Below are 17,999 nucleotides of genomic sequence, written 5' to 3'. Positions count from 1 at the left end.
GAAACAGAATAAAGAAAATGGGCCTTCATACAACAAAGAATCCGATCTAGAAGAAGAACTTCTGTCTCCTGAATTCCAGTCTAGGTTCTTTCATCATTTTCCCTATGACCAAAAGGAAGTGGAACATACTTTGTCTCTCATGCCCATTTCGTTGGCATTGAGTTTTAACCAAACTTTCAGTAATTTCTGTTTTTGTGACAGCAGTGGAGGCCAACTGGCAGGTGGTGCGATTTCAGGGCTCACAGCACCAATGACAGGGTACGGAAAATGAAAAGGCACTTTATCAGTTTGTATCACCTGAAAAGCTGGGCTAAAGATACTTATGGGAAATGGTATCTACAGGCTGTAAACAGAAGAAAAATATATGCACATATAAACATATGTAAATACAAAGAAATACGTACATACGCACTTCTATGACTGGCATATGCTACATTCTAGTACAGTCTTCTTACATCTTCTAAAAACATTACAAACTCCATCTGCCTTTGTCCACAGAGCCCCAAGTGTGCAATGCAATGGAGCTGTGAGAATGAAGGCGGGCTGGGGGTTTCAGGACAAAGCTGTTCTGATTTCTTGGTTGTCGTCCCCAAGACAGCTTGAAGTGCACAGCTTCGAGAAGCCCGCATGTGACACAGCTTCTCCTCCTCAACAGTGCCCGATGGATGCTCCAATGAGCAGGAGTCAGTGGGAGAGGTCAGACTCGGCAGATACTCAGGGGTATTACAAACAAGTCTAACTGATCACAAAGAACGAAAGCTGAAGAGGAATGTGGCGGAGCAGAACTGCCACCTCGGGCTCTCTAGGCTGTGCTTGTTGGAGGCAGACCGCTATGTCTTCCCATGCAGCTGCTAGGTGGGTTTGAACCACTCACCAACCTTTCACAGTTAGCAGCAAGTGATTAAGCTTTGTGCTACCATGGCCCAATGCACCAGTGAATTGGTGAATTCTACTGAGAACATAATACCTACATGTACAAACTAAGCTAGTTGAGTTCTAAGAAAATAGGTTAACTTGTAAAAAAAACAAAAGTCCTCCTGAGTAAAGAGTTTACCTCAAAGTAAGTGAAGGAAACCACCCAAGACAAGTAGGATTCTTAGACATCTATAGATGTATGCAAGATGACACTGAGCTGATGGCGATCAGCAGGCTCTTACCATTTGCATATGGGGTGACCATCTTCTTATTGGTCATTACGCGTGCGGTGGCATTATTAACCTAAAAGGAGAAAGTAGGAGGGGGCAGGGGAAACAGACTAGATTAGAAAACATAGAACAGTTTATCCAACATCACAATACTTTTATGTTTAAAATGTAGATTTTAGAGAGCAGGGATTTAAACAGCAATATAATACATAGTACTTCAATTAAATGCTTATTAGATGAGGCTAACAAGAGTAAAAGGAAGCTTTTCAGTCTCCAGCTGGAAATGTAGGACTACTCTACCACCCGGAATGCCAAAGGAAAAGCTCTCTGGAGGTTTCTTAAACAGTTGTCTCGCCAATGAAAAGAGAACAAAAGTAGATGGGAAACAACTTTCTGTTTACACGAGCTTTCAAATTTCTTAATAAAGAAGAAGCAAGGGAGCTCTGGTGGCTTAGTGGCAAGAAGCTGCACTGCAATCCCAGAGTTAAGTGGTTCGAAGCCACCAGATGCTGTGCTGGAGGAGGAGGGGCAATCTCCTCCTGTACCAGTCAGATCCGATTTGACGGTACACACACACAAAAATAGAAAAATGAAAAATTAGAAAACAATCAGAAGCTTGTTGCTGGAATCATGAAACAGTTTTCAGGAAGATAAGAAAGCAAATATACGGATCTTATCTGCATTTGTTGGTGAAACACAGTATGTATGGCTCACCACACAGAGGATAGGAGTATGTGAGATTAGTGAAAGAAATACAGGAACTTAGATTCCCAGGTTGATGAGAGTCTCTAGGATCACCCAGATTTTCTAGACTAAGTGGTCTGTTCATTTAAGAACAATGTTTTCAGAAGGCCTTGAAAAGGGCCTTAATATTTATAAAAACATTAAGAAAACAAAGCTTCTCTTTCTTTTTCTCATTATAGAAGTGCATTTTGAGTGTTTGGGCAAATAGGTGTTAAGAAGATGGGTTGATAAGAAAACCCAAAATGAAAAAAAAAAAAAAAAAAAAGAAAAGAAAACCCAAAATGGAGCTTAGGAAGCAGGCTCCCATGGTCGAAGGCAAGACCAGAGTTGTGTGTCAGGTCACATGTGTGGCCGATTTGAAAAATAAAAAATACACTTTGTTTTGCCTCTTGCAATTGACATTGTGACAAATTTGCACAGCAATTAAAAAAAAAAAATTAAGTAGAGCTGGGACTGGAACCAAACCAAGGAAGCACACAAATCCCGCAAGGAGTCCTTGAGGACTTGTGCACCCTGTGTGAAACTCCATTTACTCCCATTTTCCTCACCAAGTAACAGCAACATTTCACATTTAGAAAGAAAGAATGGACACAACAATGATAAGACCGAGAGCATGCAGTTAAAAAACACACACACACACAAAGAAAAGAAAGAAAAAACGATTTTGGAAAGTAGGGAGAAAGTGGGAGCGAGGTTCTCAGAGACAGCGATTAGAATGGAGCAGGTGCTTCAAGAGCGGACTGCAACCAAGCACTTAGGAGGGAAAATGGCCAGAACCAATCAGAAACTACCAGTCAGCAAGAGCCCAACAGCTGCACAGGAGACGGAGGAAGGGGAGGAAGGGGAAGGGAGGACACAGGGAGGGGAGGACAGACGGAGCGGGAGGAGACTGAGGAAAGGAAGGGTGAGGGGCAGGAAAGAGAAAGACGGGAAAGCGGTCACGGGCAGGTCAACCGCGGTCAAGAGCAAAGGAAGAGCAGTCACAGCTACAAACGGGCCGTCTGGGAAAGAGGAAACGTAGCAAAGGAAGTCGGGGCAGGAAGTGCATTAATAAGACCAGCCAAACTGGAGTTGAGTAACTCTGAGTAAGATGTGCAAGGGGGAAAAAAATCACCATGAAGTCAGTAACCAAACAGCTCAGACTGCTACAAAACAATATATACATCCAAAGTCCAGGCACATTACTCAACAGCATTGAAAAGAAACGGGGCGGAGGAAAGAGGAGGAGGAACAACAAGTCAAATCACATTTTGTCGTGTTAATGTGAGATGGCAGATGGACTGTTTTCTTTCTTATTTGTTTTGCAATTACATTTTAAAAAAGCGTCTTCTCTAGTGCTTTGGTTTCACTTACCGCCAACGGGTACCCTCGCCGGCATTGTGTATAGTGACCATGGAAAGAGTGTCAAGTGGAGGGCCCTAAATGCTAAACCATTGGAAAGGGGGGAAAAAAGCAAAATATGCAGACATCTTACTCAAAATGGTGGCTTTTATATTTAATACGTTTAAAAGTTGGGAAAGGAGCCAGTTAACCTTCATTGCATCATTACAAAGGGTTGGTTAACACCAAAGGCTGGCTGAGGGACACTCAAGTTACAGTCACCAGTCAGCCATCGACCCCCCAACCCCCAAGAATTTTCTCTAAAATGTCAGAATTAATGTCTGAATTCTTGATGTTTAAACAAATCAAGAAACTAGCTCTAGACTTTGCTCCCTCCCACAGCCACTATCATATTCTACTCCTTGCTTTCCACACACAAATGGAGGCGAACTGGCCTCCCAGGAGAAAGAGGCTATTGGCTGGCCCACTGATTCAGTACAGGACACGAGGTTATAAACTGGACAGTTTTTTAGACATTTTTCCAGTTAGCCTTTTTTTTTAAGGCCTGATTACAGAAATTCAGAGTTGAGTGAACTGAAGCAAAAGAAAAAAACCAACAGAGCAGAAGGATGAAAATTTGGAAGAAGAAAAAAAAGTAAATTAAAAAAACCCCATATAAATACACGTGCACACGCACACACACAAAATCAAAATGAAAACCTCCAAACAACCAAAAAATGAGAGGGAGGAGGACAGAAGGGTGAACTTCATACACGTCAGTGCAAGGAGGTGAAGACACAGAGGCCAACACACAGACGTGTGTGTGTACACACACACACACACTCACACACGACAGGGTTCCACAGGTGAAGTAAGTGAGGTAATACACAAAAAGAGAAATCAAAAGATAAACCAGAAATTGAATTATTGAAGACATGCACCTCGATTTTACGGCCCTCTACCACGGTGCCGTGTAATTTCTCCCTGGCCCTGTCTGCATCAGCACTATTCTCGAAAGTTACGAACCCGAATCCCTGCATGCAGTGGGAGAAGGGGGGAAAACATGCACATCGTTACATTGAAATACTGATCTCTTGGCAAATAGATAAAAAAATATCACAGCATGAACTGACATCAGCAACAACTTGGCAATTCGCTCCCAAAGTCAAGTATTTGGTCCATGCATATTTCGTAAAGAGGAATTAAATCCAGGAAGGAAAAGGAACTGTCATAATAATTGGAATAAAAATTTAATTAACAACAATAATAATAGTAATACAAGAAAGCATAAAGCAAGTGAGGCCAGACCAAAAATAAGGTACAGATAGTTACTCAGGGCAAACTAGTTGATAAAGAATCTGAACATTTTTTAATGTTCTCCCTTTCTTTCCCAAACCTGCTACGACTGCGTGTGCATCCCTTTATGCGATGCCAAAATTCTCCATATAATGAGATTTTCTGGAGAGGTCTAATCACCTTTGCCCTATTCTGCTCACAACCCTATTAACTCCTTCAGATATGGAATAATTAGAAGGACAGTGTGATGCATCAGACCATCCACAGGAGAGCAAACTGGAGAACTGTCGAGTGGCGCTCTGGTCCATAGGGAAGCGTGCTGCTAGCCTAAGGGTCTCGCCACCTTGGAGGATCAGATCCACCAGCAGTGAGACAGAGATGGACCTTGCCCTGTGTGACACACGGCGCTGGAAACCCAATGGGAAGGTATCTGACTGTGAGTTGGCTCAGACTCGGCAGCAATGAACTGCACCAACTTGAAGTGACCCGACTGCTGCTGGTAGCTTCCATCCAAATGACGCCTGATGTGTGGAAGTCCCTTGAACATGGCACAAAACAGTGCTGGTCCCGGGCCTTCGTCCTGACTGGCTGCGCACTAGCCTGTTGCCATCTGTCTGGTTGTTTCATGACGTAACTTTGGAAGTAGATTGCTAGGTCTTTCTATGCAGTCCACCTTAGTCGAGAAGGGCCACTGAGTATCCTGGCCACATGAATGCGTTCACCGGCAGGCTAGCAGTGGCTGCACGAGTGATAGTGACTGGAAGCTGGCCCTGGGTCTACTGCGTGGGAGGTGAGAATCCTACCGCTGAACCACTACTGCTCCTGACCAGACTGGCAATTACAGTAAAGATATGTTCAGCTGGCTTTCGGAAAACTATTAACCCTAATTTGCCTTAATCAGACATTTATCAATGTCTGCACCTGATGTTAAACTTAGTAGTGATGTTCCACATATTACAGAAAAAACAGGAATAGTTGATGAGTAAGGGACTGAGGTCTAGTTTAGTGACATCAATTATAAACTCCTCAAAGGGAACAGAGTATCATCAGACAGCAACACAGCTGTTACTCTGAGTTAGGAGCAATCTTTGTCTTCTGTAGATGCTGGGTACAGGGGCGGGTCTAAAGGAGGCCTGAGAATTCATTAGGTAAATAAAGCAAAAGCAGGGAGCCAAAGAGTTAACTCACTTTACTTTTCTGTGTTCACATCCTATCGGAAAGGCAATTGCAACATCAGCAGGATTTACCATATAATATTTATAGATTGCGTAAGGCTTTACATCAATTTCATTCTATGTATTTTAACATTATATCTCTACCATCTAACTCTACGTTTACAACTAATATCCTCAAGCTATTTCATGTGCAAGGAGATAAAAGTATTTCTAGTACCACCGTGAGTTAAATGTAGGGCTGCTAACTCAAAGATTGGTGGTTTGAACTTACCATCCAGGAGAGAACAATTAGGCAGTCAGTCTACTGCTAAAATGCCCCGCCTTGGAAACCCGCCGGGACAGTTCTCCTCTGCCCCACAGGGCTGCCGTCAGTCAGAACCAGCTGAATGGCAGTGAGGCTGGTTTAAGGGTGGCACATTCTTGATGTATTCTAGGCACGTCCTCATTTCCCATTAGCTTTGTTGCCCTAGTGTTCTTTGACTATTCCTCTGCAGGATGACTAGAAACCTGTTCTTTTTGATGGATGCTGTGTCTTGTCACTGAATACTGAGTCTTCCTGTATACAACGCACTGATTTTTAACTCGGACAGTAAGTGGTGTGCACTGCTCAAAAATGATTTTACAAAACCAACTCCAGTGTTCTGAAGGACCTGATAAGTTAGCATTCTAAAGGATCCCATGGACACGTGATTCTCTATGGAAGACTCCTCGAGACTACCTCTATCCACAACTGGGACATTACCATAAATGACTCTGTAATTTGCAGTGGCAAGCTAACAGAATTAAAAAAAACTGTGTTGTTTAATGGTTCCAATCCACCAGCTGCTCTACAGGACAAGGATACATTCAGTCTCCTCCCATGTGATGTACTGCCTTTGAAAACTTGCTGGGTCAGCTATGAGTTTGTTCCGACTCGATGGCACACAACCACAATATATAAAAACATAGACTGTTTAGGATGGAATATTGAAGATGATTTAATTCTTAAAGAATGTATCAATTTGGTGAAAATATAAATGGGAACATATTTTCAGAAACAAATACTGCTATACAGGGACAAGTTATTAATAAATTAAAGTGCTTGCCATCTTCTGAACATAAGAATCGAGTTCCCCAATACTGGAGAATTCTCCAGAATGCAAATAAAGTTTTATAAAGAAAGGTCATAGATAGTTTTTATGTTATATTCTAGAAGTACTATAATTTGCATTCCAAATGGTCCCCAAAGTAATAACAATTTAAATAAATGATAAATAATAGGTGGAGATGAATGCCTGGGATTTTTACTTTACCGTTATTTAGGACTTCCTGGTATGAAACATACAAGTAAGAGGCAGAAAAATGGCTTCCTAAATGAGCCATGTCCCAATCCCCAGAGTCTTGGGAACATATACTACCTTACATAGCAAAGAGATTTTGCAGATGAGATTTAAGTTAATGGTCTTGAGATGGGAAGATTATCCTGGATTACCTGGGTCCAACATAATCACAAGCGTGCTTACAAGCCAAAGAGGGAGGCAGGAGGGGCAGAATGCAGTACCACAGCTTGAGGGAGATCTGACCAGTCAATGCTGTCTTTGTAGATGGAGGGAGCCATGAGCTTTCTGTTGTTATGTATACTGCTTGTTGTTTTTGTTGTTACATGCTGTCCACTTGGCTCTGACTCACAGTGACTCTATATACAAAAGAGTCACACACTGCCCGACTGGCATCCTCAACTGGGAGCTGCATGGCTCCGCAGAGGCGGCGTCTCTCTGGTAGTCTGACTCCACCATAGCTCTCCAGGAGAAAGATGAACAATGCCCTCGTGGGAAATTTATAGCCTCAGAAATCCAATGAAGGGTCAACTATGACTTGGTTGATTTCATGGCAGTGAGAGCAAGGGAACAATAGGCAGAATCTGCCCTACAACATTTTCTGTGCTGTAATCCCCAGGTCCTTCTGCAGATCTGCTGAGAGAGGACAAATGCTAATCTCTTGGTGGTGGTTGTTTGGCGCTGTCAAATCAAGTATGACTCACAGTGACCTTATGAACAAAAGATTGGAACCCTGCCCTATCCTCACACTTCCTGCAGCAAGTCACTGTGACAATCCACCTAGTTGAGGATCTTCTTTTCCTTTGCTGACCTTCCACCCTTCCCAGCATCATGTCCTTCTCCAAGGAAAAACTCCTCCCAGCAACATGCCCAAAGTATGTGTGGCGAAGCCTCATCCTTCCTGCCACCAAAGAGGACTCTGGCTGCACTGTCTCCAAGATCTATCCGTTCATTCTCTTGGCTGCTCATGGGATATTCAGTGTTCTTCTCCAGCACCACAGCTCAAAAGCATCGATTCTTTTTCTGTCATCCTTCTTCATGGTCCAGCTATCAGATGTAAAACAAGTGATCGGAAATACCACGACCTGAATCAGACATACCTTAGGCCTCTAACTAACATCACTACGCCTCAATAATTTGGAGAGGTACTTAACTGCAGATTTTCCCAGTGTAATGTGTCTCCTTATTTCCCGAGTTCTTGTACCAAGAATATTAAGGCGGATCCAAGCTTGAGGAATCTGTTAACCGTCTCAATATCTCCATCCATCATGATACTGTCTATCGATTCAGTGGTGAGAATCTCTGTTTTCTTGATACTGTGATGCAATCCACACCAAAGGCTGAATTCCTTGACATTTTACAACAAGTGCTTCAAGTCCTCCTCACTTTCAGAAAGCAAAGTGTGTCATCTGCATAACACAGGCTATTGATGAGTCTCTCTCCAATCCTGATGCCACATTTCTCTTCAGAGAGCCCAGCTTCTGAGATAATTTTCTTAGCAAACAGACTGAATAGGCATGGAGAGAAAATACTATCCTTTTGGTTAAGAGCCTTAAAATTTAGGCACTCTACCACCAGGCTCCTTGATTTTGGCCTAATGAGACCGACGTGAGACTTCCAGCCTACAGATCTGTAAGATTATATATGAGTCGTTAGACAACAACAACAACAACAACAACAACAAGAGAGCTCTGTTGGCCTAGTGGATACAAAGTTATGCTACCAAGCTAAAGGAACGTGATTTTAATCTGCAGCCCTCAGGTCTGGTTTTAATTGCTTTTGGTCAAACATTCTTCTAAGTGGCATAGCACTGGTCTGTTCATTTGCTGTACAGAGGCAACTCGTGGTTGCTGTGATGCTGAACACTGTGACACTGATGTGTCAAATATGATAATGGTTACCCATGGTGGACAGTGTTTGGTGGAGCTCCCTGATTAAAACAACCTTGAAAGCAGGAGTGGCATCTACTTCTGATATAGACTGCCTCCAGAAACTCTATGAACTTGTAGATACAATGAATGTTATACAAGTGTTCAGGTTGCTATGAGTTGTCTACGACTTGATGACACTTAACAACAAAACAACATATATGTAAAAAAAAAAAAAAAGGTCTGTTATTTTAAAGTACCAAATTTGTGGCAACTAGTTTATAAGTAGATATAATCAGGGCAATGAGAAACAGAACCAGAACCAGCACTTTAAAGTATTTTTTCTTATTTTGTTTTCTCTCATGCTGAAACTATTAAAAGATGATTTTCCTTAATCCAACTTGTTTATCTACTATATTTAAATTCAGTTATTTACAGATTTAATCTTTTAATAATATAATGCTTCTTTTAATAAGTTCAGCATTTTAAAAATGTGCCAGGAACTATGCGAAGGATCTTTATATAGATATTCCAAGTTAAAAAAGTTAAACAAGTCTCCTTACAGTATCATAAATATATATTTGTTATTTTTCTCAGTATCATTAAAAAGAAATTATATCTAGTGGGCATTGGTTTGTGTAATTATGTAAACAATTACCTAATACGGAATAAATGGATATTTATACTTTGGGGGAAAAAAGTTAATCAATAGGAAAACAATGTCTAAATTTTTCTTTATTCTTAGAAACCTTGAACACATTGAGTTGAGTTGTTCTGACATCTTGCTTTGATAAAAAAATAGTAACATTTTCTGTAGAAGAGCTTAAAAATAACCACATATTATATCAAATCAGGGAGATGAAATGACCAGTTTCAATAAGTATAAAGTCACAGTGAGATTTAATCTGAGACTCTAAATAAGAGGTGTGTAAGAAGATGGAAAAATTCCATTTTCTAACCTCTCCTGAATAAAAAAATACATATATAAAAAGAACAGGAAGATGCATATTGGAAGTTGTGCAAACTGAAGAAATAAATGAAAGAAAAAGCCAAATCATCTGAGAAATACATATATAAAAATATTTTAATTAAAAAAGAAAAAAGACATTAAAAGCACTTTGTCAATACCCAACACTGACCCAATAGGAATCGGAGTTATATATGCAGTTTATAATTTCTAACAATCACATTAGAAAAGCTAAAAGAAACAGGTAAAAGTAATTTAAATGATACAAGTTCTGTAATTCAGAATCCAAACTGTATTATCATTTCAACATATTAGCAATATAAAAACATTATTGCTAGGGTGCCTTGCATTCTTTGAAGCATTTTACCCTGGGTGCACGATGAGCCTGGATTCATCATCTTTCCAGAGCTCAGTGAGGCTGTCCTCCTGTACGCAGGCTTTACGTTTTCTTCTACCAAAATCCTTCTAGTTAATGAGGTAAATACGCCAATGCTATGTGAGTGATTTCCCAGCTATATGACTGCCCCTGGAAACAGGGGAACTGTCTATTTGTTAAGTGAAGGGCTGTGACTAAATCTAATATCAACCATGATAACAATTTCACCACCTGCCTTGAGGTCCATTTACAATCAAGGATGTAGAGGAGCTGAGTAACTGTCACCTGTTTAGTCTGGCCTCAGGCTGCAATAAATGACAAGCAGTAAAATGAGCATTGTTAAATTTTTTTTTGTGTGTGTGTAATCTTTGAAATTTTTCCATTTCAGAAGAATGAGAAAGAAAATTTACCATGTAACTTTTAAGGGAGAAATCAAAAGCAGACGGCTCTCCTGGGTATGGCCAGAACACAGAAATTAAAACAAATAAAAGAAAAAGAAAACCAAAACTCATAAAATGATAACAAAAGAAAAAGAAACCAAGCCTTTTGGAAATCCATATACTCTTAATTTCATTTTAAATATAATATATAACATTTCACTTCAGCATTACCTGTTAAAAAAATTTTTTTTTAAAAAAAGCCCACCCAGTGTAACTTTGAAGAAAGTATCATCTTGACCATATCATATAGTAAGTTTCCTTTGCACAAAATCAAAAGCCAGACAATCAGGCTAGGATTACAGTAAATTACTTTCATTCTGGATCCATAATCAATGCCTAGGAAAGCAGCAATCAAAAAAATCAAATAACATACTGTATCAGGAAAAGGAGCTGAAAAAGACTTTGTTAAAGTGTTTAAAAGCAAAGATGTATAGTCCACCAAATTACTGAAAGTGAATTATTTTTAAAAAAAAAACCCTAACAACAAACCTGAAAACAAAATTCTCTTAAGTCATATGTTTAATTTTAAATTCCCACACTGAATCTGTCCCGTTTTATGATTTTCAGAATAACATAAGGAGATCCCACTTTTCTAAGGAATTACTACAATAGGTATAACTGTTAAATAAATGTTTTAAGTGTTAGAAATTATTATAGGTATAAAATGAAGAAAGAAACAAATTACATATAAATCATCCCTAAAGCACAAGAAAAGAATATGCCTTGGTGTACATATATTATTCAAATACATATTCTTTGAAAATTACTTTAAAGATGGCCATGCATGTATTATACCTGCACAGGTAGTATTTGCATTTGCAAATTTCCCATTGTTTAATAACTGTGTGGTTAAAAGTGAACTGACATACAGCCCTATAATCTTCTAATGGCTGCTTGGTTATTTTCAGTTGATGAAAATGTACTTTCATATGACAAAAATTTGACATTCTGTCTTAATATTCCACCCCTTCCACTGAGATACATTTATGCTGTATGGGATCATTAATGTGTCACAAATATGTAAATAAAAGATGATAAATCTTGAGAGAGAAAAATTTAAAAAAGACATCATTCTGAAGACTAAGGTGTGCCTGATTCAAGCAAGCCACAGCATTTTCAGTCAGGTCTGTTGTTCATGGGATCAACTTGAGGGCACTTAACAGTAACAATGTATTAAACAATGAGTAAGAAAAACCAGGGAAAAATGGGGGGGAAATGATGCTCTTTAAACTGCAGTGCTGGCAAAGATTTCTGAATATACCATGGACAATGGAAGAAGGAATCAAATCTGTTTTGGAAAGATGCATAGCCAGATGCTCTTTAACAGACAGAATGACAAGACTTCATTTCACATATTTTAGACATGCTGTAAGGAGGAGTCAGTTCCTAGAGAAAGGCATTATGCTTGGTAAAGCAGGGAAAAAAGAGGAAGACCCTCAATGAGATGGACCCTCAGTGAGACGGACCCTCAATGAGATGGACCCTCACTTAGATTAAACTGAAAGCTGAATCTGTGGTCATGGTTAAGTGTATAGCAGAGAACGACTGGTCAACAAGCCTCAGGGAGCTGGACCGACACAGTGGCTGGAATAATAGGCTCACACACGGTACTAACTCAGGATGCCAGAGGATGGGCAGTGCTTCCTTCTCCTGTACACAGGGCCATTTTGGGTCAGAACCAACAAATGGCCCCCTAACTACAGCATAACAACTTGTGCAAGAGGAACAGGATTAGAGGTTTTTATCTTCCCTATCTCCGACCAGAATTTAAGCCCAGTTTAAACGCAGATTCTCATCATTGTAGAAATCCACCAAGATAAGTAAGGAGAACACAGATGTACTAGATTTAGTCCCTGCTCTAAGTCTTCAGTAAACTTAATGACTGGAACTAATGAAGAGGGAAAGGGTGTCCATGCTCTTACTCAGCATTTCAAGGACGAGTATAATATTAAATGTATTTTGACAAAATCTGAGACAAACACACTAGACTTTATGTATATCTAATTTGTCAGCTTGGTCATCACCACAAATTTTTATAGGGTTGGGAGATGGTGAACAAAGTGGAGGGAAGTTTGAAAGTCAACAATGGATTAAACTGAAAGCTGAAACTGTGGTCATGGTTAAGTGTATAGTGGACAATGTCTGGTCAAAAAGTTTGAGGCCTTGATCAGGCAATTTGGGTTTTGGTTTAAGAGGCAAAAGACTGGGAAGAAAACTTTGAAATATTAGCAGTGGTTGATCTTCTACAATGAATGAGTTTTTATATTTTTCATTAAATATCACATTTTATTTTTGTGATTTATTTTTTAAAAGATGCTTTAAAAAAACCCTCATACTTAAATGATTAATTAAGCAGGATGAAAATGTACTTTCTTGTCCATACTGGGACATTATAAAGAGGAAAAGAGGACAGTATTAATAATTATGCTAAGATAGCAAACATAAACAGAGACTATCCTGGTTCAGAGATTAGGTGGAGCTCCCCAATTAAAACAAGCTTGGAAGGAGGAGTGGCATCCACTTCCATAATAAGCTTGCCTCCAGAAACCCTATGAACCTGGAGAGAGCATGAACGACACCCAAGTGTCGAGGACTCTCCTTCATAGGGTCTCTATGAGTTGCCTGCGACTCGATGGCACTTAACAACAACAATCCTGGTTCAACCAGGACATGGCAACTCTACCTACAATCTAACTTCTTCTATGTGTGTTAACACTTTGGCTTAATAGGTAAAATGTGAAAAATCCGTAACACTTGTAGAGACCTACATACTACAGTTTAGATTCTATTTGAGTAAAGGAATTTTTTAGCAGCGTACCATTTTAAAATATATCTAATTGGAAAAAAAAAACTATTTGTTTATTTTCAAAAGGACAGTTTCTCTTTGTTTAAGCTAATCAGAGGAAATGAGACAATGCCTAAGTAAATTACATCATTAGCAAAGCAATGGGGAATAAAAACATTTTTTACAAAAAATCTCACATGGAGTAATTGAAATATTAAGTGCATGTAAGTGTGTGTATTTGTGTAATACATATTTATACCATAATTGAGCTTAGCCCAATCTAGAATACAAAAGTCAAGAAGCAAAACAACAAAGAAACAGTATCTGTTCCCAGGGCACAGAAATTCTATTCTGTAGGAGAGCTGGCGAAGGTGGAAAGTCAGCAAGGAACGGGCGGCAGCTCCTCAGTGCCCACGGGTGATTTCAAATGGGTCTATCTGGCCCCAAAGTACCATCGTTCACAATAAGGATAAACAGCTGCTTTTTTTGGTTAAACACTGTTTTTATATGTAAGCACTGCTAATCTTGGAATTATTCTGGGACTAGTTTTTCCATTTGTTACAAAAAAAGAAGAAATTTAGTAAAGCGAATCTCCACACAGAAGAGACGCTGTTTGGAAGCCTGAATGGCCCTCAGCAGGCCCACTTCTTCTTTTCCTTTGGTTCCTTTCCAGACACGCTGATCTTGCAGTCAACCTCAACTATAAAAGAAATGAGACACTAAATTTAATTCACAAGAAGGGAAGTCCTCCTATCTCAGGTGGGTTCCAGAAAAGACACTGATGAGTTTGGCTCCAGAAGAAATCTCTACTGACAAGTCTCAGAGCAGTTCCAGGGACCCATTCCAGCAGAGATCTTTCGGTTAAAAGTGAAGAAGGGCAGAAGACAAAGTTTTCTATCTGCTTCCAAAGATACAGCCCGGGAAATGATGAATTTACCCTTCAGTACATAATCTGTCGTGGCTTCAGCAGCCTGACAGGAAAAAGCGAGGACACAGCATGAAGCTGAGGAGCTGCACTGACCCCTAGGATTCCCCACGGACAAAAGGCAGGGTTGGCGTCATTGTTGAAAATGGAAATTACGAGGCAGAAGCAATTGGAACATTTTTGGTAGGTGGTGGGAAAATCCTTGAAATTAAAGAAAGATTCAAGAAAGATCAATTCCCTTTGCTTCAAATACTTCAAATTGTTTTTTAACGAGGAGCAACTCCTCAATGACTGAGGAAACGATATTGCTTCTGGCGGTTCAGAGTCTAGGTAAAAATACACTTTAAAACAAAAATAACTCAACAGTACTTTAGATAAAGTTTCGAGTAAAATAATCTTCTTGTATTTTACATTTATGTTCTTCCCAACTCTAAGCTACTGTCATTTTCCCACTACATAGGTCACCAAAAAAATGAAATCAAATTAAACACCAAAGGAACTATATAACAAACAGCAGATTTGGCTGCATTTTGAATAGCTGCCACTTTAAAAATACTTACCAAGTACTGAAGAAAGTTCTGTTTAGGCTTATTAACCATTTTTGTTTTAATGGAAAGCTGCAAGTTTAGGATTATTTCTTTAAGAGTTAATAAATAACTACTAAGGCTCTAATGAAACATTTTGGTGTTGATATCTTCTATTAAAAAAGGGAATAATTATCAGGAGCAACAGTACATCCTATTAGGAAAGCAGTGGCGAGGGCCACATCAATCCCTGTAGATACAGGATATCAATTCTCAAAATAAGGTGATTCTGGAGTAGGAAACTGAAGAGAGGGAAATATGAAGTCATTTATTACTCTCACTTAGCTCTGCTCAAGCGCCCAAATGACATTCTTGGGAGATTTCACCACAGCCAAGAACAACATTTCACAGTTCATCAGAGACGATCAAATGGGAAGGAACTGAAAATTACTTCAACTTTAATGTTTAAGTAGAATAGACCTTAACCAGGTAAACAGTCATGCTTAGACACAGTTTGACTGTTTCTGTGCAGGGTTATTTCACTTATTGAGGAGAAAGAATTCTTTCAAACACAGTGACCCAAAAGCCAGCTCATCAAATATTTTTCACAGCACCATCTCCTTCTTTCCAAAAACAATCTACTTTAACACATGAAAGTTCTAAATCAGAGACAGAAAATTTAAAATAAGAAAATAACAAAAATAAAGGGAAAGGAATTGTAATTAAAAATGTCAGTCACTCTATAGAGCACCTTGAGAAGAGGATACAAACTGGACAATGTTACTTTCATGCTTATTAAATAAGAGAAACTCAACATCCTAAAGCTTTTCTATCTGGGTCTAACTTTATGGGTTGAATTCCTGGGTCACATTCACTGTTTAAGCCCAAGTAAAATTTATATCAAAGGGAAAGTGGCCAGAATAACCCAACTATTAAATTTGTTCTGAGGATGCCATTTTGAAATGGATTTTAAAATTATGAATGTCCTGACAGAATCTAGAATTTTCCTCCCCCGAGTCTTTTATAATTTTATTTAAAACTAGAAAACTTAGGCTAAATTTAGGTCTTGATAAAGGCAATGAAAACTGGAACCTTAGAGTGTTATTATCTCTTGTTAGAATTAAGCTATTCTTATGGCTGGGATAAAACATTTTAGTGCAAATTCACTCTAAAAAGAAAGGGGAGAATGACAATGAGAACTACATCAGCACACACACTATCTCAGCACAGGTGGGGCCACAGACACAACATAAATGTGTCACCAGTTCTCAAATTGTGAGGACTTTGGAGCGGGAAAAGAAGAAAGGCAAATATGAACCCATTTAGGAGTTTTACTCAAAGTTCTTGAATGACCTTCTGAGGAGGTGTAATCACAGCCAAGAGCTGTTGTCACACTTTAGCATAGATGATCAAATGAAAATTAAAGAATTTATCTCCTATATCCTACCTTCTTTGCTGTTATATATTCTCTCTCAAAAGTTCTTTTGCTCCTACCCTCCCATATATTTAAGTATCTGGGTAAAATTTGGTCATGGATATTAGACACAATCTAATCCAAATTAGAGTTTTTCTCAAGGCTCAAAAAATCAGCTTATATTTTCTGAATATTAACTCCTTAAAATATAACGTAATAAAATGAAGCACAACGGATATGGAAACGGAGCTTACCTTAGAGCCACGTTCATTAAAGATTATTTCTACATCTAGGATTTTGCCAAATTGCTGCAGAGATGAAATAGAAACATTTGCTTATGGTCAATATGCTTTTTAAGGCATTTCTTTTTCCTCTCCTTTAAATTTATACAAGTAAACCATCACATTTACACAAAAAGGGAAGACTTATTTCCCCAAAGCCTTTCACTTTAAAAATCTCAATAATACTGAGTTGAGATGGACATATAAAACAGAATACTGAAGCACTATTTACTTTTACAGAAATTACATTTTTCATAACACTCTGAAAGGATTACTATTCTGATTTTTACAGAAATAAAATTTAAGTTCTAAGAGTTAAAAGATAACACAAAATAACATGATCCTAGCTCTTTGATGCTCAAATCCACACAGTTTCCACTTCAAAACCTATATTATCAACAGTGCTTATCTTCTTAAGACACTGCAAAAGGTGGAGGCCAGAAGTGAACAGTGCAGCCCTGAACCTTCAGTTCCTCTGGCTGAGGACGCTAAGGCACAGTATTGCTCTGGGCTTATACAGAAGGCAAAGGAACAACTAGGAACATGACAGGATGAACTCACAGTGGCTGCCAAATTCTTGGTGCACTAAAATCATGTGCGGAATCTTGTAAGAACACCCAGGTCATTCCTCAGACCTGCGATGTACAAATGTTGGGTGTGGGACACAGCATCAATATTTTTAAGCTCCCAAGGTGATTTTCAAGCCTCAAAAAAATCATTAGTCATTTTTTTTTTTTTTAAATCTGTACTGGTATTTGTTCTTTTAGGTGAAACTAAACATATTATCATTACATTTGCTAAGTTTGGTGTGACTATATGACAACCAAGCCATCCTGGTTTGTCAGGGACTTTCCTTACTTTTAGCACTAAAAGTCCCACATCCTAAGAAACTGTTTTGTCCAGGGAGACAGGACGCATGGTCACCTGATTGATGTGTGTGAGAACCTCAAAGGCTAATGTACAGAGTAGGACTGGGGACAGAAAAAGGTTTCTAAAGACCAAGGAATACTGGCAGACTTCCCAATCGCTCTCAATCTGTGTATACAGTTTTATCCTAGGGAACTACTGGTTTACAATACTGTTGATATATTTATTACATTTTATTTCAATTGTAAAATCCGTAAGACTTCAGAAACTTACCCCAAACATCTGTCGGAGGTCAGGGTCCCGGAAGCGGAAAGGAATATTAGAGACATGCAGTCGTTTGGGGGTAGATTTACTCTCTGAATTTTCACTACTTTGTGTCTGTGACTGCTGGCTGTCTGTCTGTGCTCCCCCTTCTGTCTGCTAAGGAAAAAAGAAAAAGAACAGTGAATTAAAAAGAAGCACAATTACTACACATGAATTACATACAATGATTAAAATCCTCACTTCAATAATTTCTTAACTTATCTTCATATATATATATACATATATATACACA

The 17,999-nt window shown here is 38.9% G+C and overlaps 1 protein-coding gene across 1 annotated transcript in view; it reads right to left on the bottom strand.

Moving 5' to 3' along the window:
- RBFOX2 (RNA binding protein, fox-1 homolog (C. elegans) 2) overlaps positions 1 to 17,999 on the bottom strand; it is a 379,765-nt gene that overhangs the window by 19,492 nt on the left and 342,274 nt on the right. Inside the window, 4 exon segments of the mRNA XM_006890161.1 lie at positions 1,158 to 1,218; positions 4,151 to 4,243; positions 16,550 to 16,603; positions 17,717 to 17,863. Coding sequence (XP_006890223.1) covers positions 1,158 to 1,218; positions 4,151 to 4,243; positions 16,550 to 16,603; positions 17,717 to 17,863 — 355 coding nt within the window.

This window comes from Elephantulus edwardii, unplaced genomic scaffold, assembly GCF_000299155.1.
Source record: "Elephantulus edwardii isolate Elephantulus edwardi_28Jun2011 unplaced genomic scaffold, EleEdw1.0 scaffold00086, whole genome shotgun sequence".
In the NCBI taxonomy this organism is placed as follows: Eukaryota; Metazoa; Chordata; class Mammalia; order Macroscelidea; family Macroscelididae; genus Elephantulus; species Elephantulus edwardii.
Note: the sequence above shows the minus strand (reverse complement) of the source record. Positions and strands in the feature narration are given on the sequence as shown.